The sequence below is a fragment of the Cyanistes caeruleus genome, chromosome 20 (genome assembly GCF_971803275.1).
Source record: "Cyanistes caeruleus chromosome 20, bCyaCae1.hap1.1, whole genome shotgun sequence".
Taxonomy (NCBI): Eukaryota; Metazoa; Chordata; class Aves; order Passeriformes; family Paridae; genus Cyanistes; species Cyanistes caeruleus.
In genome coordinates this window covers 8,551,778-8,573,184 of record NC_141720.1, presented here as the reverse complement: position 1 = coordinate 8,573,184, position 21,407 = coordinate 8,551,778, and the positions used below count along the sequence as shown (strand labels likewise).

Here is a 21,407-nt window from a genome sequence, read left to right as displayed (position 1 = left end):
CAGGAAGCAACAAGATGAGCTCCTGTCCTAGTCCAGAACACATTTCCATGGTGCTGGGACACAGAAATTCACTGCTTTGTGGCATTTCCCTCTTGATGGAAGCTGCAGGTTAACCCAGGGGCTCTGCCTGGGCACTGTGAGGATCCTCACAAGCCTCCTCCAGATGGAGCAGCACCAGGTCATTGCCATCCCCTCCTCACTGCCCCACCAGAGCCAGCCCTGCCCCAGGAAGCCTCTGCTGTCCAGCCACCCCAGTGTGGCAGCAATCAAATGCAGGCCAGAACCCCACAAAAACTACAACAGGATCACTTGTACTTCTATAGAGAAATGGCCTCAGTGTGTGAATTAAGCTGTTGATGAGCCCTTATGCTCTTCTTTTCTCTAAAACTGTCCTTCAGACAGCTGTAGGCTCTGACAAAGAGACCTCCCTGGAACATACTCAGTTCAAAAGGGGAAAAAATCCATACCCTGCCTTGCTGAGCCCCTTTCAGTGAAGCAGGTCATAGCACCATGTCTTTTATCCTGTCATTCTTGTCTCCCGCTTGATGCACATCATAAATCCTCAGTGGTTTGGACTGCAGCTCTGTGTTGAAATCTGACAGTCCTTCCTATCTCTGACCATGCTGTCTTCCAGTACTCCCCAACTGGAAATTTCAGATTTACTTAAAAAGTAATCAAGATACAGGGTCAGACTCAAAGAATTAAAAATATATTTACAGTCAGATTCACCTTCCAATCACTGTGCTAGGAAGCATTGAGTGGGGAAAAAGATTCCCTTTTTCAAAATGAAATTTATCCGTCATACCTTAACTAGAATTTATGTCATGTCTCATAAAGGACAAGCAAAAAATTAAAGATCAAAAATACTCACAGATTTATTTTAATAAGATGACTTAGACAAATAAGGCAGAAGGCTCTAATTCAAATAGCAAGCAATTGGAAATTTGACAATATGAGGTGCTGGCAGAGAAAGTAAGAAAGTCGAAGCATTTCTGCCCTAAGAACAAGGACTTGGGAGTCCAGGAACCCTCTTACTCATTTTCACATTACAGCATCAATTTGGGGAATATTTAATTCTCTTGAAACTGAGGAGGATTTCAGAGAGGTAATTAGGAATAGCTTAGCTAGTGGTTAACACCAGGATTGGGAATTAGAAATGAAGAAATTCAGCTCAGGATGTATTTTTGGGCTTTGGAGCATGATCAAATTTAAGTTAGTTAAGTTTTCCCTCCCTCGATTTTCCCAGCTGGAAAATGAGGGTGGTAAGAATGAACCACCTTTGTGGAGAGCCTGGAAATCCATCCACAAAGGATGCTCAAGGTACAAGGTCTGGGTTCTGGGTACCTGAAAATCCCTCTGAGGGCCAGATGAGCCCTCTTGATTTCTGCCAAGCAGTACCAGGGAGACTGGAAATAACTGCAAAGCCTCCAAACGACCTCATTTTTCTTCCAATCCCTAAAATGTTCACAACCCCAAAGCTTCCAAGCATGGCCTATTGCAGAAGCAGTGACTGAACTGACAGATACATTCTCCAAGTAATTTCCATATTTCTTGCTGCCACTAACGCTGGTTACCCAAAGTCAGTTGCAGCTGACAGTTTAATGATAATGGCTTTATGTTTATATATCATCTGTGATAATGTTTCCATTCTCTTTAAATTCAATCCCTGCAAAAGGGGCACTTTAATGTATGCAGCCACAGACCAAAATGACAGTAATTTTCCCTTTGAGCTGCAATGGTTTAGTAAACAATTACATTTCAATTAAATAGGGGTGATCATGCCGAGGGAAGTGCCATTCCACTCTCCACATAATACAGGAACATAAATTTTCCAAAGTCAAATCATTATAATATAATTTACATGACTGCCTTAAAAAAAATTAAATGGAAAATAGAGTGTGTATTATGCACATGCAAAAACTTGGGGGGAATAAAAATCCTTCAATATCTTGTCCACAGCAGCTTGAACTGGGATCCCATTATTTAGGATTATGTTCAGTGAAGAGGAATGGCAGAAGGGCTCTTCACTTTCATCTCTCCAGGAGTTTCCATTTACTGCCATTAGTATTTAATACTTCATTTATCAAGGATTAAAACCAGGATAGATGGAGGAATGCTGTAAGAGTAGCTTATGATGGATCACTGCAAATTCAGCTGTGTACCGAGCCCAAACAGGCAGGAAAACTGCAGGAAAACAAGTTCATGTTACAAGAAGAAGAAAAACTGTGTTTTGGTGTGGTTTTGGGGGATTTTTGGAGACAACGTGGCTTCAAGCAGAAGAAGCACTGAAGTATTTTTTGTGCTCCTGGAAAGCAAATTATTAATGCTAGAACTGAGGATTAAAGGGTTGGAGAAAGAAATCCTGAATTCTGTTTAGTAAAAGACAGAACACAGATGCTTCCTCAAGTTTTTTGGCAATTTGGATTTTGCCTGGCCTGAGATATTTTCCTAGCATATGAAGTAAATTGGGCTCTAACAGAAGGAGTCAATAGATGGCAGTGCTTGATGGGATGGGAGTGAGTCCTCCCCAGTGTGTCTCAGCAAATCCTCCCCTGCACCACTTCCCTGTAAGGTGGGCACAGAGGGGAATTTCATTGGCACTCAGCAGATTTTCCCAGCTTTTGGCCCCTGAGTTTGACAAAATACCCCACAAATTTCAGGTTTTACCCATTTCACACCTCAAACTATTGGGATTCAACTCAAAGAGGCAAAATGCTTCTCTAGATTCTCCTAAAAGCAAGGCTTTAAGCACAGCCATGGAGAAGGGACACGTTGGTGTCTCCAGCCCTGTAGCATCACCAGCTGCTGCCAGCTGCCCACTGGATGTGGAGATTAAAATCTGAACACTTGGCACTGAGAGCAGGCTCAGGACAAGGGACCTCAGCTCAGGGATCACTTGGGTTGGAGCCTTGAATTTCTCATTCTGCATCAGCTCATACAGAGCTCTGAGAGCATGGAAGTGAAGGGAGGGATTTACATGGAAAATAATTCTTGTACAGCATGAGATAACCAGGACTACAGGAGATTTTTCCAAGTTTAAGAAGCTTCATTAAAAATTTCTTTTAGGAGAGGGGGTAAGAACAGTTAAGTCACATATTGAGATATAGAAATCTGAAGACTTGATTTTCAAGGTTTATATTCTATAATTCAAAAACTACCAGGAGCTCTTGTTTTCAAAAACCACAATGCCCAATTATCTGTAACCTGCCTGACAGACTTCTGTATGGGAAGAGAAGTCCCAAGGGAAGTTCCCAAATTTCCACCCTAGTTTGCTCTGGTTTTGAAATGAAACAAAGCAACTGGGAGTGCAAGACTGCCAAAATATCTGAATCCAATGGCTCCTGAGCTTCCCAGGCCCTTGGAGACTCAACAGCAGAAGGATGGAGATGTCAGGGAAGAACAATCAGCTGTAAAATATGAAAAGCTTACAATTTCCAAACCTACAACAGCAGGCTCAAAAGTAATAATCCCATTACCACTAAACTAAGGCACTAATTACTATTCCCAGTGGCTGGAGTGGACTGACTGCTAATGTTCCTCTGGTTAATGAAGGAAGGTGAGGGAGAATATATTTCTAAAGTCAGACATCTGCTGAAGGCTGGGCAGCCGCACCAACTGTACCTAATGAAGCCATTCATATTAATGCAGTGACACTCGGAGGGGGAGCGGGGGAGAAATGAGATGAGGGTGGATTTGAACTCAGAGAAGACAAATGTCATGTATTACCCGTGTGATGGCTGCCCTTATTTAATCCACGCTGAGTAACAGAGCTGCTCAAAGCAAGGAACTGCATCCCACAGCTGTTCCACCACCAGAGGCTGACCTGCTCAAAGCTGGAACAGCTTCTCAAAAAACCCAAAAAGCAGGATATATGCCATTGGAAAGGGATAAATAGCTTTTTATTTTCTTTGACTACAGGGACACTAAGAAAAATATTCCCAAATCCTCTGTCCTGTAAAGAATCCAGATTTTCCCATCATGTTTTGCCATTTTCACCAACCAGCAGTAGTTGTTTAAGGTTCAAGGATACTCATTCATTGAGATCAATAGGTTCTGATGGCTGGAAGAACAATTTCTAGAACTAAAATAAACTCTTTGTCCAAACAGCCAATCATGACTCACTCACCAGGGCAAATGCTCTCAGGTGAACTGGGTGTGCTCAGATTATTTTCTTTCAGATTGCACCATTGTCTATCCTTTGAAGTTCTGGTTCTGCCTCCCTGAGTTTGGTAAGCAGCAGCTGAGTCTGTAAAGAAGGTGTGGCCTGCAGAGAAAACCTGGAGCAAACCTGAGCATGGAGCAAACCTGCTGCAAGACCATTTATTTGTGTGTTCTCTGAAGAAAAATAGCTGTGTGCAAGGAGAGCCAGCCCAGACACCTGATGTGTGCAGGGAGCAGGGAGGGGAGTGTGTGCTCACACTCTTCACGCTGTGCTGATACTGGGCACTGACAGCCAGGGCTCAGCACTGACACATCCCATTCCTGGGGTCCCTGCTCCTGTCTGCCAATGGACACAGCACTGCCCTTCCCATGGAGCACCGAGACCACTGATAGTCATGGTAGTGAGCAACCAGTCACATCTCAAGGCACAGGGATTGAAGCCATGGAAAGTGTGGATGGCTCCTGCAGGCTCCTGCTGGGACAGGATCCCAGGCTCTGGGCAATCCCAGCTTGGCAGGTGGCCCGTGAGTTAATGACAGGTTCCTCTAGAGGAGATTTTCTCTCTGTAGGAGTGTGAGCACACACTGTACAGCTGCAGACAGGTAAATGCACCCAGGAATACACTGCACCAGGACTCACCTGGGAAACCTCTCCAGGAAAGTCTCCCAAGCTTCAGACTCCGTTCAAACCCTACTGCTCTACCAGGATACATCTGACAGCTGCTTGTTGCTAACAGTATCTATCAGCACCTCACTTCCCTACAAACAAGCCCCCAGTTTCACAGCAGCATTTCTCTCAGGGTGAGCAGGTTCCTTTCCCCTCTGGCAGCCCCCCAGGCTCTCACTCATGAGGACCCCACTACTGAAGAGGGGAGACACTGACCGTGACCCTGAAGGGCGTGGTGGCCGCGGGCTCCATGCTGGGGTTCTTCTCTGAGATGCCGCTGGGCATGCTGCGCCTCTGCCCGCAGCGCTCCGGGGGGGACTCTGGGGGACAGAAAACAAGGGACAGTTACAAACCAGCAGCACAGGGAGCCCAGGAAAGCCAGCAGGCCGTGCAAAATGTGGCGTCTCCCCCCGAGATGTCCTCGCGAATGAGCCAGCGCGACGACCCCACGGATTCCACTCGTGTTTCCCCAGGCTGCCTGGAACAACATTCCATCAGCAAGACTTTCACCTTCAACAATTAGCATTTTTTATACAACTGTAAGCTTCAGATAATGCCTGACAGGTTGGCATTATCATTATTTCCAGTCTGCAGATGAGTAAACAAAAACTGTATTGAGATGAGTGAGAATTATATGCAAAGTACAGATTCGTGCACTCGTGGATTTGATCCTCCTCGGGGAAACTGCTAATGGGGTTAGAGGCACAGGATGCTTAAGCTACCTCTCTAATTCCTCTAGCAATTTGCTTTGGAACCAGGAAAAAATCATTAAATCCTGCTTTTGCTAAAATATAAAATGAGGATAGGAATACTTACCTCCTTCCCCATTGGCAAGGAAGGGAGGGGGCTGAAAAGGCAAAATGAACAACTCTGCTCAAGACTGAGATTTAGAAAGATGTTAGGACAGGTCAGCCACAGCATTGTAAAGTGGTCTTTCCTCAGTTTACAAACCCTCTTTGAAAGCATCATGGAACTCAGGAAATCAGATTTATTTCCAAGCTACCATTTAGTGATGCTCAGACCTTGTAACAAGTTTCCCTTCCCAAAACCTCTCCAGAGTCCCCCTTAGCCAAGCATTTCCATGGAGGCTGTCTCCTCAGCTAAGTTCTGCCCTTGCCAAGGCTGACTGTAAGAAACAACTAAAACCAGCAATTTCACCCAACAATTCCTGAGATGTGTCTTAAACTATTCCAAAAGAAGAGGTTGAGATTCCAGCCATGGATGGGTGAGGTGCTGGCTCAGTGACATCGTCCTTGGTTGCCACAGAACCTGCGTGAAAGCCAGCCCAAACCAGCAGCTCACTGCCTTCCCAACTTGCAGCTGAGCCTTCAAATGTCTGGGGCACTTTCTCTGCAGAAAGCTGCACTTTGAATCTCAAGCAGTAAAATCCTTTGGTGTCATCTCCTCTCAGAAGATTCAGGCTCCTACTCTATTCCTTTGAGCTTTCTTTTGTTTTTGGACTGTCATAAAGAAACTACTTGATTACAGCATTTGGAAAGTGAGCTCGAGATGACAACTGAAGAAGCTGCTTTGCATTTTCTTAATGACCGGAAAAATCAACATTGTTTAAAGCATTTCTCACACACCTGGTTAGAAAACAGGAACAATGACATTATGTGAATGGCAGCTACAAGAAATTATTTTCACCACGTGCTCCCTCCTGGCCCAAACACTGCTCAGCACTGAGGGAAAGCACCTGTGTGGGGTAACAGTCCCCCAGCTTAGCTTCTTACTTCATCATTAAAATATCCCCTAAGCACAGCCAGCAAACATCAGTGTGACCCCAGACCAAACACAGAGATGGTCTGACACCTAAACCCTCCTGTAATTATTAAACTTATGGTTCATGAAATGTTTGGAGTCAAATCTCAATTTTAGCTTGGTTTAAGCACCGTGGGTTTCACTGCAGGAGAGACACATTGCAAAACCCTCTGTAAGAAACCAGAAATAACCAGAAGTAGGGGTGGGTGTGGGTGTTGGGGGGGATGTGGGGGGAGCTGTTTGTTTTAAAGGTTAATAAAAATAGCTTACAGGTAAATTAGTAACTCCAGGAATGTACAGCAGAGCAGCTTTACATGGTAAGCAGTATGAATATATAAAAGTTTAAGTGCTTTTTTACTTCTTTGGGGCTGGAGGCACCATCTGAGGCCGGGTCACTCTGCCCAGGGCCTGGCATCAGCCATGCTGCCACAGCAAGCCCAGGGCCATGGAAAAGGGCACTGTAAGCCAGTAATAAAAACTCTCCACAGTCACTAGAGGCTGAAAAAGAAATGTCTTAATTTGCAGCAGAAGATATTTGGGCTAGGCACTGGAAACAGTCCCATCTTGCCATGGACAGTTACACCCTGGAACTGACGCTCCAGAGAGGGGGAACTCTCCCTGCCCAGCGAGGTTCAGGGACACTGGGCTTCCTTCCCTGCCCTCTCCTGGGGCAGACAGATACCAGACACCTCCTGAAATTCCTTCCAGCCTTATTTTCTGTGATTTCTGTCAAATTTATCCACTTGTGCATAAAATAAGCAAGCTATAAGAGATCAGATTCAGTATCTGATTTTGGCCTTTTCTTCCCAACCTCTCCTGAACTTCCATCTCTGTCTGGACAGATACAGTGGCAGTTCTGTGTCACCTCTCAATAGCACAGAGGGCCCAGGGCTCACCCACGTTATACAACACAGAAGAGAGAGAAACAAACAACAGGGCTTCCTGCTTTTCCAAATATTTCCAGAAGGCTGCAATGTTTTGGGTTTCCCCCTGTGCAGAGTAAGATCTTCAAAGAGAAACTTCCTTGAAATGATCAAGCCCCTGAAAGCTCTCCCAGGTTATCCCAACACATTGTTGGCTGTGGAAGGCACTAGGAGGTTTTTAAGTTGAACATATCCCACTGCCAAGAGGATACACAGCACTGCAAACACTGCACATTAATTTAGGACCTCGAGCTTATGAGTATTTCTTAGACTCTTTCTGTACAGTAATAAACATATTTGGTTTGTTAACTAATTCAAGGCACTGGAACTGACAGAATAATTAATCCTCACTCCACTCTGCCATGCCTGTTTTTCATGCTGTGGAATCATTATGGAGCAGCACAGCAATCTCCCCAAGGCTGCAGGGCAGCAGCAGAACAGGCTGTGAGCAGCTCCTGGCACCCAAACTCTTGTTTAACCCACCCAACATCACTGGCTCCTTTGACTCCACTTCTCAGACACTGCTCCAAGCAGGTTGTTACGTGTAAAAAACACAAACAGCTGTTAATACTGTTTACTTTTCACTTAGCAAGTGAGGTGTTCTTCCATTTGCATTACCTACTTCTGTGAATCCCAGCTAGTCCAAGAGTTCATCAGGATTATGCTCTCATTATGGAGAATCAAATGCATTGAGTCCTGTTTGTTCATCTCTCTTCACACTGCCCCCTCTCACACAATTCCAGGGATCAGCCAGTGGAAGAGACAGTGAACAAAAGCAAACTGAGGCCGCTGGAAGGAATAACAACAAGCAGGCACTTCCCAGCAAGTTGATTTCCTGATAAGAACCTGCTCCAGCTCCAAACAAGAAAGGAAGGTCCAACCTGAGTGCTGGGAGAGAAGTCAGCGAGGAGAAATCATCTCCCTGAACTCACCAGAAGGAAGCCGTGCTGGTGAGCAGCGCACATGCCATGGCACTCGGAACGAGCCGGGAAGGAGAGAAGGAGAGGTGATGACTTCATCAGAGGCAGCGAGAAAGAGAAGAATGACTGGAATGCCAGAGCAGGCACAGCACCGGGAGACACGGCAGGAGCGCAGGTTCCTGCTCCCACCGCCGGGACCGGCCTCTGCAAAGGAGACTTTGGAGCACACTAAAACTTCTCCAGATGGTCTGGAGGTGATGCAGGAAACTACGAGATCTCCAGAACCAAAGGCGGTGGGAAAGGTGCTGCAGGCAGCCCTGGAGAGGTCAGGCTGCTCCCGAGCTCGGCACTGAGCTCCTCCCTGTCCTGCCCCACCGGGCACTGCCCGACATCGCAGCTGCCCCAGCGCTGCCAGGGTGGAGTTTCTGTGAAACCAGAGGGAACAGGAATTACCGGTCTCCTGCTCATACAATTACAGGTCGTGAATTAATTTTATTGCTTAATGAATTTAGGTGTTATTCCTCTAATTTCTGCATTATCTAATAAGTCCTTATTACAAACCCAAGAGAGGAGAGGAGGAGGCACGGTGACAGTGATTTAACGTGGCTCACGGTAGCATTTACGAATTAAGAACAATCCCTGGAGAACAGGTATCTGTAGTGTCTGTGTGATTCCACATACTCAGGAGAGGCTGCAGAAAAAATCTACATTTCAGACAGCTTTGGGTGGCCACAGGAGCCCAGGAGAAAAGATGGATCTTTAGTCTGAATCCCCATTTGGATGGGGGTTTGGAAGGGAATAGAGGCGCTTTTAAAATGCAGAATAGACAACAACAGAAAATAATAAACACTGAGCTGAGCCAACCTTCCCCTTCACAAGGCGTGAAGAACCTTGAGTGGGAAGCAGAGATGCCAAAATGTCTGATTTCCAGTGACAAAGAAGCTGAGAGAGGTTATGAAAGCCCTTCCTGCTCCCATCAGCTGGCCCAGGAATGCAGCTGCAGGGCCACCTTTGGTTCAGTAACCTGCAGAAGTATTTATTGGAATGTATCACCCAGAGCCCTGCTGATCCCTTACAGCAATATTAGAACCACACAAAATTAATTAGAAGCCAAACCTTTATTAGGCAATAAAATAGACTTCTAAATGAAAATGGTCATGAAGCAGAAGTTGAGGGCAGGTGCTGGTGCCCTCTGAACAAGCAGATGCCTCTGAAAGCAAAGCTAATGAACACAGAGAGGGTGTTCTCCAGGCTAAGGGAAGTCGTGTCACCCACACTTCTTATGTTAGAATAAAATTATTTCTTTTTGCATCTTAGAATCTCTAGCTTAAACATTCATAAACTTCCATAAAGCCCAGCAATCCCCCTGGCTGTACCACAACTCTTCCACATCAGAATCACTGATTTACTCCCCACTCATTTCATGCTCCGAGCAGAAATAGTTTCACATTTTCTCATGCTCTCATGACCTTTCCAGACAATTAAGGACACTGTTTACAGAACTACAGCTTGCAAAAACCCCTCTCCCTTATCTGTTTACATACAGAACAAAAAAACTGGGATCATTACTTGCCTTCTGGGTTACACTCTGGCACAAAATACTTTGAATTAAACAACTGAGTCTATGCCTATAGTTAATGCTCTACACCAAACTGATCCAGCTCCTTACCAGTACCTTTGTTTTCCCTACAGGTGACCTCAGTGTTACAAAAGCATCATATTCAGTGTGTCTCTGGTAACTGTGCCCCTGCCTAAAAGCAGCAAAAGGCACCTGAAGCACCACTTAGAGCCACACAATTCTCTGCAGCTCCAAGAACGGTGGCTGGGACAGTTGTGTAAATGGAAGAGCCTTGTTAGAAGTGGCTGGAATACAGAAAACAAATCCCAGAAAACATCAGAACACACTGGTTCTTTCAGCTAAAATCTGTGACCATCTTCCCTCAAAGTGGGACTAAGAACTCCTGAAAGAAGAGCTTTTTCTTTGTTAAATAATGATTTGGAGAGACACTGACCTTTGCCACAGCACGCTGTGCACTTTAATGGATCTCCCCTCATCTCTGTGTCAGGTTCCTGGATTTAATATCCCTCATCCTGCTCCTGAGCCGGAGCTATTAATGGCACTAGGGAATGAATCTAGTACTGAAAAAAGCTCTGCTATTTTCCTGAGTACTTGGTATGTATCTATTCCTCTATTTTCTATTACCCAGTAAGGGAACTCTTCTCCCAGCAGCTGCCACGGCGCTTTTTGATGTGTGCAAGCGGCAAAGACTCTTCTCTTGACTTTCTTCGGCCTGTGGCTGCCTGGTGTCCTCTCTCCCCTGGAAAGCTGAGGTGGGATTTCCATCCCCGAAGCCGGGATGGCTGCTGTGCCCTCTCGAGCAGCGGGATGTGTGTGACAGCTGCGATCCCACTGCCTCACTAGATGGAGCTGGAGGCCCTTGGCTGGCCAAGCGCTCCCAGCCCCGAGCCAGCTGCAGAGCTGGGAATTCTCCAGCTGTGGTTTGGCTGCTGGGTCACTTGATGGTCAGTGGAGTTAAGAGCGCTTTCCCTGCACTTTCCCTGCTCTTTCGCTGCTCTTTCCCTTCTGTGGAGCCATCCCAGCAAAGCCAGCCACTCTGACAGATGCCCAGGGCAAATCCTGCTCCCCAGAAATCCAGGGGGAACACATCCTTTACCCGAGGAAACAGATTAAATGTATTTGTCAAGGGAAAATCCCTCTCCAGGGGTAAAAGGGAAAGAAGAGAACAGCACTAATGGGAAAAGAAAGCTGAGGTATTTCTCATTGTGAGGGGTCTGAAAATACAGCAACTTCTGAGTGCTGCAAGCCTGGAGACCAGATCAGATCCACAGCTGCAGGTCGCCAGACCTGGTGCCAGGGAGAGAATATAAGGCATACAGAATATATATATATATTTTATATATATATATATATATATATATATATATATATATATATAACCCTCCCTTTCTAAAGATAAACAACAAATAATGCTGACTAAGCAGCCTGTAGTACAAACTCCATTTTACTGTCTGGTATTTTTAAACTATGATATGTATATATATATTTGGTATTTTTATTCTTTCTCTATTAGTCTCTGAAATAAAATATGTATGATATTTATCTTCCTCTGCTATGATATCCACAGAACAAATTCCTCCTCTGCTAACGGCATATCATTAGGAGCCTTTTCTCCAGGGTGAAATTGAAATCAAGCTCAGACTTAAAAAATACATCAGAAAAAGCTGAAATTCTATCCTGGTTGTGGGCCAGATCGTGGTGACTGCCAATACCTTGGTTAAAGTGGAAAGGATGATAAAGTGAAGTGGAACATCAGCTTCCTCCCATGTGATGATAAAGACAAGCAACACGGAGTGTGGAGAACAAGGAGTCAGCTCTAGGGAGATTTAAATTAGGCTCATCCATCATTGCTGAACCTTCCTGCAAAGATTCTGCTCCGTCACTACACGCTTTCTTGCAGCACTTTATCCACAGAGGCAATCTGAGGGCAAGGAGAAACTTCCATGCTCTGCAATTCCGTCCCTGTCACTGGAGGTGTCACCTGGACACACCACCCAGGACAGGGCTGGGGCTGTCCCCTGGCTGAGGCTTGGGCAGCTGAACTGAGCAGGCCAGAACAGCTCCCTTCACATGAAACACCCTCAGGAGAAATGAAAACTTCACACAGTTGTTTCCCAGGCCATTTTTCCAGCCGTGCATGGTGGCTGCTGGAACAGGTCTGTACTGGTAAATGCAAATTAAATAAATAAATACTTAATTTATAAGCATGATTCATCAGAGGTTTCATCTTCTACAGCAAAGAAACAGATGTTCTATTGATGGCACTTCATTAGATAGATAAATGGGGTCACACACGTATCTCTGTTCACATCCATTTGCATAATAGACCAAACATTAAGATTTGAATTTCACATGGTGCACATGGCTGTCAGAGCAGCCTCAATGCCCAGAGCCAGCTCACCCACCTCAGGTTGTCTCAAAAGCCAAGGAACTCTGCACAGGAAAGCAGAAGGTTGGAATTTAACACTGGCTGTTTAGGAGACAGTTTCACTGGAAGCACAATTCACAGAAGAATACTGGATTTTCAGTAATGAATGGCAGTGATTTTTGGTACCCACCAAAATACAATCTCTGTCATGAGAAAGCAACACAAAGCAGCAGTGACAGCGAAGTCTGGAACCACTGTTCTTCCTCCAGTTCAAGGCAGGGAGGGTTAGGATTGGGGACAGGGTTAGGGATAGCTGAGAGGGATTTTCTGGTTTTCCAAACGTTAATGCAGGAGGCCTCAGAGTTCCCCTAGCAAACAGAAACAAGTCTCCTACACTTTAATATGCATTAATAGAAGATAATGCTTATAAGAAGAGTGTTATTTTTTCACAGATGTTGTGCCTTTGCTGTGTGTGGATGTGAGTGTGTGCACAGGCAGCTGTGTCAAGCACAGCAGCTCTGCACACCTGGACAATGCACCCTGTGCCCAAAACACTGCTGAGAATCCATCCCTGCTCACTGCTGTTCCCCATCCATCTCTCCTCTGCCTGCTCACCCTCTCTCAGCAATTGTTTCACTATTAGAAATTGTGGAATGTAAATCCTAATTTATTGTGACTGATCCTTTTATTTCCTCTGGGGGTGGGTGGGTATTTCTGCTCCTCTCCCACAAACCTGCTCTGCAAACACTCGCAGGTGGCAGCTGCACACACTCACTCTGCAGTTTCCAAGCAAACAACACCAGTGCCAAGGAGAGACAAGAAATGTTAAAAACCAGTCGTGTTTTCACTTCCCAACCTATTTTTGAAACAGGAGGGAGCAGGAGGATGTTCTTACCTACACCAACACTGACATTTGCATTTTCCATCCTAAAAATTATGCCAGATCTGTGTTGGAATTTCTCCTTCCACTACTGCCCTGCAGCCACTCTGAGGAGCAAATGGACACTTGAACAGCAACACTGCAACCCTGCAGAACAATTCAGCAATTTAGTGACCAACATTCACCCTCCTGGGGAGGTTAATGCACCCCACCCCACTCTCTGATAATTCATTTTGGTGTTCACCCAAATTTTAGCTGATCCTAGGAGCTGAGTTATGTAAATGAACACCAAATGTTCTCACTTCAAACACACCAGCCCCATCAAAATGTGTTCCTGTCTAAGGATATAAAGGTAATAATTGGTAACCTTTGACTGCTAAAAATGTAAAGGGAAAATATCTTTCATTTAAAACTTGCTCGTTTGGTTACCATGGACACTGCTTAATCATGAAGGATGACTATTACTTGTTCCTATAGAAACCAAGAAGCTTAAGAAGCATCCTGTAATTTAACTCCAGACACCAAATTTTACACCAGTCCACCTATTACCACATTTGGGTACTTCAGAACAAGCCCAAGCTTGATCTCTGACTCTAAAAGAAATTCAGTGATGCAGAAATGCTGTAAGAAACCAAAAATATGAGCACATAAGGTACAAAAGAAACTTGCACTTCACATAAATTGGTTTCTTCAAAAGGAAACATTAAGGGCTCAGCATCTGAGGATTCCTCTTTCAGTGCAAATGTTAATGAAGCAAAACTTTGGTCGTCTTTATTCCTGTCAGTGTTCTCCAAGTCCATACAATTGCAGGGCATGTTTTTCCTCCAATTGAATGCTTCAATGCTCAACTTAAGATGAACTTCTGGAGTGGTGTGAGAGCCTGGGATTCCGAATGAGCCTCTGGGAGCTGCTCGTGGTCCCAGCCTGGCTCTCCAAACCAGACCTACAATAAAAACATGCCCTTCATGCAAGGAGAAAAACAATGGACAGCACAAACCTGCAAAATCCAGGCTATGTGTTGCTCTAACCAGCCTTTTAGAGTTTATGCTTATTAGTAAAACCACAACAATTGGCATTGCTCATCACCTCAAAGCTTTACCTTCAGCACCAAAGAAGAATTAGTCAGCATCTTTCTCTTGTGTAGGTCTGGGGGAGAAAAGCTTCCAGAAATTACCTGTGGTCACTGCTTCTTGACCCTCACTGGCTCTAGATGGGGAATGGATTCACAGTTCTCAAAAAGCCATCCAATCTTCCATTCTCTGACTCCCAAAGGGGCCTGAGAGAGCTCACTGTAAAAGCCTGACCCCGAGGCTGCACAAACCGGTGACAGGAGTCAGGAGTTCTGGGGCTTGTGCACCTTTTTTCACAAGCACATACACAAACACACAAACAACTGGTGTCTGACGAAAATATTCTCTGGAGTGTTGCAAAGGAAAGCAAACTATCCTCAGTAGTCTGAGCTGAAAAAAGCAAAACTGATAAAGCCCAAATGAGAACGTTCCCTGACCCAGCTTGTTCCCATCCCTACTGAGAGCAGAGTGAATTAAAGGATTAGAGAGTGCCTTCAGTGCAATAACTTAGGGGATTAGTGGCACACTAGAAGACCTTCAAGGGAAATACAGGTTTAAAAGCTTTAAAAGGCAGCTCTGTGTCTAAATTGTTTGGACTGCCACAGCTGTAAGGAGACAAACTTACTCTAATACATGAGTGATCATGAAAAGTCTGCTGAAACCCCTCAAAGCATATTTTTGGAAGCAGTTCTAGTTTGGACTCAGACCAGGGTTTTTAACCTCTTTCTCATTTAGTACCCACGGCTTGTAGATAAAAACTCATTCTGCATTACTCGAGAGCAAATCTGCTACTTAATTCCTTTCAGAGCAGTCAGCCCCTGTCAGGGACTGCCAGGAGGAGAGGGCTGGAAACAGATAAAGGAAAAGATGAGCAAAAAGTGACAGTGCTCCTCAGAGATTCCCACTGCGGTTTCCCAGGGGATCCTTCACTGCTTGGTTCATTTTTGATCTCGAACACTCACTGAGTGTGGACGTTCCTGCATTTCTGACATGTCTGGGGGAGGTGGGGCAGGTCAGGGTTTGCTGTAGGAGCAAAGGGAGTCGAGGCACTGCTGCCACCTTGCTCCTGCTGAAGGGTCAGTCCAATAAATTTGCCTGCAATAAATTCACTCTAAATTTTTGCTTATTAAAGGGATTCTGAGATTTAAGCATTGTTTAATATCAAAACAATTCCAGAATTCCTCCATCATGCACCACTTCCCGAGTCATTAAATTTATTCTCCATTTTTACTAGACAATGAAGCATTGAACAAACACAGCAAAGTCTCAGCTGGAGCACTGGTGCTAAAAATAGCACAGCTGCCAGTGAATATTTCCTATAAACAGCACAGCTTTAAACATTTTGCATATCTTTTCTATGGGCATCTGTCAGCCATGCTGTTAAAATTTCAATGAAAGACTGCAAGACTTCTGTGGTGAAACAGAAAATGCCACAAAAGAGACTTGAAAAACAAAGCAATGATCATTAAAAAGTGCAAAGCAGGAAGGTCTCCTTTTCCTGGCATTTAAAAGACGCCACCCTTGGAAAAAAAACAAAACCCAAACCTATTGCTAATATTTGTTACTGGGCTCCTCACTTGCCTGCTCCCAGCCCTTAAATGAAAAGGGACATGAAACCTGCAGAGGTGGAAAGGGAGAAATTCCACCTGGCATTCCTTGTCCAACATCATTTTTTGTCAACATGCTGCAGAACAGATTTTCTGCTAGGAAAGATTAGTGAGAGGTGAGTGCAATTTCAGTTGGCTTTAAATATAATAAAACCTCCTTAGTTGTTATGTCACTCTGGGACATGCTGGGACAATTTTCCAGTCGCTGCTTCCCTGTCCCAAGTGAGTGCCTGAACCTCCAAGGTATTGATTATTTGGGTATAAGCTGATCTCTCTTTATCACTTAAAAGGTTTTGATTTCATCAAACAGAGAGAGAAAGCCTAAATTCCAGCTGTTTTCAACAGATGTGTATTTGAATAGCCTGTGCTGAGAAAAAAACCCAGCCTGACCTTGGCCTCCCAGCTCAGTGTTTGGTGCACTGAAATTCTAGGTTTTGCTGAAGATCAGTCAGTTTTCTCTTCACAGCAGCCATCAAAGGAAAGGAAGAAGAAAGCTTGTTTAATAAAAGTCCTTTTCATAAAACACCTTGAAAAGCATCTGTGATAAACAGAACACAGAGCAAGACATTTATGTCCGGGGCTGAGGATCAGGAACGCTAAACCTTCAAGATCAGGAACTCCAATGTTCTCAGATTCTCAGGGCTTTGATGCCAACTGATTGCCTGCAGAGTTTTACACAAGAAAGCCCTGAAGCCAAAGCTGCATTTGGCTCAGAGATGGGACTGTGAACACAGCACCGTGAGCGGCCTCTATCAGCAAAAGGAATTTTCAGAACATTTCCCACTGACCCCCATTCCTTCATCGTGTCATGAGTAAGGAGAAGCAGAGAGAGATCCTGAAGAAAGCCACAGACCCAAGTGCAGCCACAAGCAGGTGCTGCTGTCACTGAAAATTCTCCTTCTCCCCTCTCTGCCTCCCAAATCGCTTCCACTACATCAGATAGGTCACCTGGGAGTAATTATAATTACTGCCATGATTCCTCCTGCAGTCCCACACATCTCTGAGCTGAACAGATGGTCCAGAGGTTCTGCAGGTAGTTTTTTTATCTAACTGATGTTTACCTGCAGCATGTCCTGACTCTTTGTGGAGAGCAGAGCTGGGGGTTTCAGGCACTGTCCTCATTCCAGCAGAGATAACCAGTGCAGTGAGGCCTGTCTGCTTTACCCACTCTCAAGCAGCCACAGTTTGAACGAGCTGAGGCAGGATCCCATCAGCCTCCTCCGAGCAGCCTTCCCCTCCTGCTCAGCTTTGCCCTCCTCACCAGTGTCACAGTTCACATATTCCAGCCTGGGCCTCCCAAAGGGGCAGAGTGACAAACACGCTGAAATGTGATGAATGTGTTAAAGGCACCAGGGCTGACCAGAGAGCTCCAGAACAGAGGATGCCATCACACGAACCATTGAACAAGCTGCTGTCACTGCCAACAGCTCAAAGTCCTGGACATTTTTCCGCACACTGCAGCAGACTGGCTCCATCTGGAGTCCCAACACAAAGCTCTCCCTCCTTCCCTCAGATCCTTGCATAGAAAATGCAAATTCTGCTCACTTTGCCCAGCTGAAAGCACCACAGCACTCTTTCCTGAGGGAGTGGCTCTCTCTGTACCTCAGGAAGCAAAATCCATTTCCCAAACTGGGTCTCAGCCCTCCCAGAGCTGTGCAAACTGTAACCACAGCCTGACCTTTCCTGCTGCTCCTGGGGCAGGATGAGCTCTGTCCCTGCATCCAAGGGCTGCCAGCAGCAGCAGCAGTGTCAGAAGGGCAGGTGTGGGTGGGTGGCATTGCCACTGGAGGGAGAGTGGGCTGTGGCAGTAGGTAAATACATGTTTTTAAACAACTGCTGTGTGTTCAGAGCCTGGTGAATTCCAGCCAGAGGGGGCTGGAAGAGGGCTCTGGCTCACAGCAAAGGCAGCACCTCAGACTCCAGGGCACTCTGGCCTCAGCTCCAGCACCAGGCATTCATCATCTGGGATGGATGGAGCACAGAGAATGGTCCCACACAGGGACAGGGATCCTGTGCCAGCAGAGATCTCCTCCTCCCTGGTAAATGTGTAAGGATTGCCCGATCCCCAGCAGGCTCCCTGTCCAAAAGCATCTGCTGAAGTGACAACCCTTGGAAAAGATCAACTTCCAGGTATCACTGCTCCTCCAGCAGAGCCACAGGCTCACCTGAGCCCTGTGGGGATCTTGGCACATGGTCCAGAGACTGCAGAGTGTAAAACCTGCCAAGAGGATGTCTGGGAAACACACATGTGGCAAAGCAGACATTGCCAATTCCTGTGAAGTAACTTCAATGTGCCTGAATTTATGGCAGCCTCCCACTAAGGATTCCTGATCTCTGAGAATCCCAGCCAGAGACAGCAAACTCTGCTGAGGATCAGCCTTTGAGGAGGGGGCCCTCAACTCCCTCCTTCCTCCAGACTTGTAGGGTTTGAGTTCAGCATTACATCACCCCCCAAAATCTAGAACCTCCTTCTGATTTCTGCATTTTCCACAGCCCCCAGTTCATCACTATTCCAGTGGGAACAAAACTGTTATGGCAAGTATTCCTGCTGCATTATTCCAGCACTTCCATCACCCTGGCCAGCCTGGACCAAGCCCCCTCTGACCTGCTGTGTGGCCTGGCTGTGTGACACCACCACAGCACAACAAAAACAGATCAAAAATAAAGAGAAAATCCTCATCCAGCTTTGCAAATCCCTTTCAGATTTACAGATAAGAGAAGCTCTGCTAGTGCTGAGAGGCAGGGATCCCAGAGACAACACAAAATACTCCAGCAAAGATCAACAGCAACAAGATTTCAGCTGGTTCAAATCCAATTTCTTACAAACTTTCGGGCTGATTCCCATTTCTATCAAATCTGCCTGTATATTCCTTGTGTTCCTGACAAACTATGCCATTAAGTTCACATTGGGTTACCTAAACAAAACTAAACACATTTAGTTTGTCACAGCAACTGAAATGACAGTAAAATATTTTGGTTTTGCTCAGCACACAAATAAAGAGGGAAAGGGAACTGGGACACGTTTGTGAGTTTACAAATACCCTGACAGGCAAAACAACAAAAAAAAATCATACAAAGAAAACCACTGTCTGCTTGAAGGAAAAGCTGAAGCTCAGGGACTGATTTAGCTTCCTATTGTTTTCTTAGCAATGACTCAAAATGCTTAAAATCGTCCTGAGTGCCAGGAAAAGAGGAAAGAGGACATTGCACTGAACTAAATCTTGCAGGGCCAGAGTCGAGTTTAAAATCTGATTTGTAAATCAGAATTGACTGCAGTGAGACAAGTCCAAGCCTGGATTTGCACAGACACCTGATGTAAAGTTGCGGTTGTGCTTTTTATTCACACAATAACAAGAAAACGGGAATTATTTTCAGTTAATGGCTTTGATTAGGCTCACAGCATGATAAATATATCAGGACTGCCAGACTAGAGGGCAAACACAACCCTCTCCCCTCCTTTCTGAAAAAATTCAGAAGGAAAATGCTCACATACTCCCACTTTTTGGCTGCTTTACCGACAGGGAAAAGAACCAATAAACAGTTATTTCACAGCAGAAGAGAAAGGCAGAATAGCTTGTTTTAAAAATGCAACTGGGTCAGTTGCAGCCTCCAGTAGAAGGAATGGGCTGCCCATTCCTCAGTGAAACATCCCTCGGTGGACTTCCCTCCTGCTGATGAGGACAAATAGGCCCTTTTAGAGCAGGATTTTTAAAAGTGCAAAGTGATTTGAGGCTTCAAGTCCCCAGGTTTCTGCACTGCCTCGGGAGCACAATTTTTAGGCTCTTTGGAAAATCCTACCCCTAAACTGTTCTCAGCTTTGTCATCTCAACCCCCTGGTGACACTCGGCTCATGAAGAACAAGAAATCCAGCAACACATCCCTGCGGAGAGACACCATCTCCTAAGCGCGGCTTTTCAAGCTCTGCAAGCATCAACTGGCCTCCGAACATCCCTTAATGACACGAAGCGCGGCGCTGAGCCGTGGTTAGTTGGAAAGCCTGGGTTAGTGGCACCACACGGGGGTGAGAGCAGCCCCGCCTGGCCCGAGTCCCTCGCACACTGACCTTGTGCAGAGCCCGAGCCGCTCCCGGGCCGCGGAGCCAGAGCCCCTCGGGGCCCTCCTCATCCTCACCCACCTACGGCGCTGCAATTAAAAGCTCGCAATTACCCCTGCTAAGCCTGTTCCGGCTGCGGGATCTGCTTCGCTGTCTCTGAAGTCGTGACCTCCGGAGCAGTCGGTAGTAGTAGGACGGTCTCCCAGAACTTTTCCTGCTGTTCATGGACATTTTTGGATCTATTTTACACACACACACACATGCAGCCACAGGTTCGCTCTCCCCTCTGGCACAGGAGCAAAATAGTCCCGGCGTTTTAATGAACTGGAGGGTGGTTCTTTGGAGTGGAAAGGGAGAGGGGGGAAGAGGAACTCTTCACTTGACACATTTAAAAAGAAAAACAACAAGAAGAAAACATAAAAGAGAGAGAGGGAGAGGAAAAAAAAAAGCAGGCGGCACCGGAGTGCATGTCTCAGCTGAGGGAGGACTCCAGCGAGCAAGATAAACTGTGCTAACAACTCCTGCCCCCAAAAAGATAAGGTTGCTGGAGTAGGAATAGGAAGCCAGAGTTGGCCTGGGCTCCTGAAACGTGAAGCATAGGCTGGAAGAAATCCTGGACTGGATCCTCTCCGCCAGCCAGCAGCACCATCAAAGCGTCCTGGAAGGATTGTCCCGGCTCCGGCCGCTCCCCGAGCAGAGCAGCTCAGAGCCCGCAGGAGGCTGCGCCTCTGCTGCACGAGGGACCGGGGAAAGGCTGCGCTGGGGAAGGGGATAATAATTTCCTGGCCATGGGACACATGTTAATAATCATCATGGAGCAAAAGCCCCGGAAAATAAAGTGAAATTTGAGAGGGGAAAACTTTAATTAGAAGTTGAATGAACAGAGCTCCAGACTCCCCTGGAGGCCCATTTCCTTTCAACATTCAAACTGAGTTATAGCACACCCCACAAATTAGAGAAAGGGCCTATTTACCATTTGGGTCCTGATGGCAACGAAGATTCTGCCTCCGGCTCATATTGCTCCATAAAATTACATTTCAATGGGCAGAATTAACACTTTAAGCCACGGAAGAAAATAAAACAATATATGTATATTAAACAGACAAAAAAATTCACTCCACATTTACTGTTTCAAAAGGTCAGAAGTGAATTGTCTAGAATCTTGCACCTAAGCTCCTTCCCTTGCTGGCACAAAAATGACTCTGAAGGAAGAGTGATAGAAAACATTTCAGAGACCCAGAATGGTGGCCAAGAATTTAATGTGTGGCTGCTGCTTCTCCCGGGCTGGCAGGTAGCAGAGAAACCTCATCCGAGTGGGATGAGCTGCAAAACAACATCTGCACAATAACTCTGTGCTGTGTCCTCGGTTTGTCATTCTTCCCAGACTTCTGTGCAAATTTATCTTCGTGGTGTCCTGT

General features: G+C 45.8%; 1 protein-coding gene across 8 annotated transcripts in view; it reads right to left on the bottom strand.

Annotated features, from left to right (window-relative positions):
* The window catches only part of DAB2IP (DAB2 interacting protein), a 186,364-nt gene that overhangs the window by 108,836 nt on the left and 56,121 nt on the right, over positions 1-21,407 (bottom strand). For 6 of the 8 annotated variants that reach the window (XM_086858334.1, XM_086858337.1, XM_086858338.1 and 3 more), the window contains one exon: positions 5,044-5,147. In XM_086858334.1, coding sequence (XP_086714460.1) covers positions 5,044-5,112 — 69 coding nt within the window. In that variant the 5' untranslated portion in view covers positions 5,113-5,147. Of the gene's footprint in view, positions 1-5,043; positions 5,148-20,102; positions 20,468-21,407 lie in introns of those variants that run through there. The other 2 variants (XM_023938355.2, XM_086858332.1) reach the window with 1 other exon arrangement.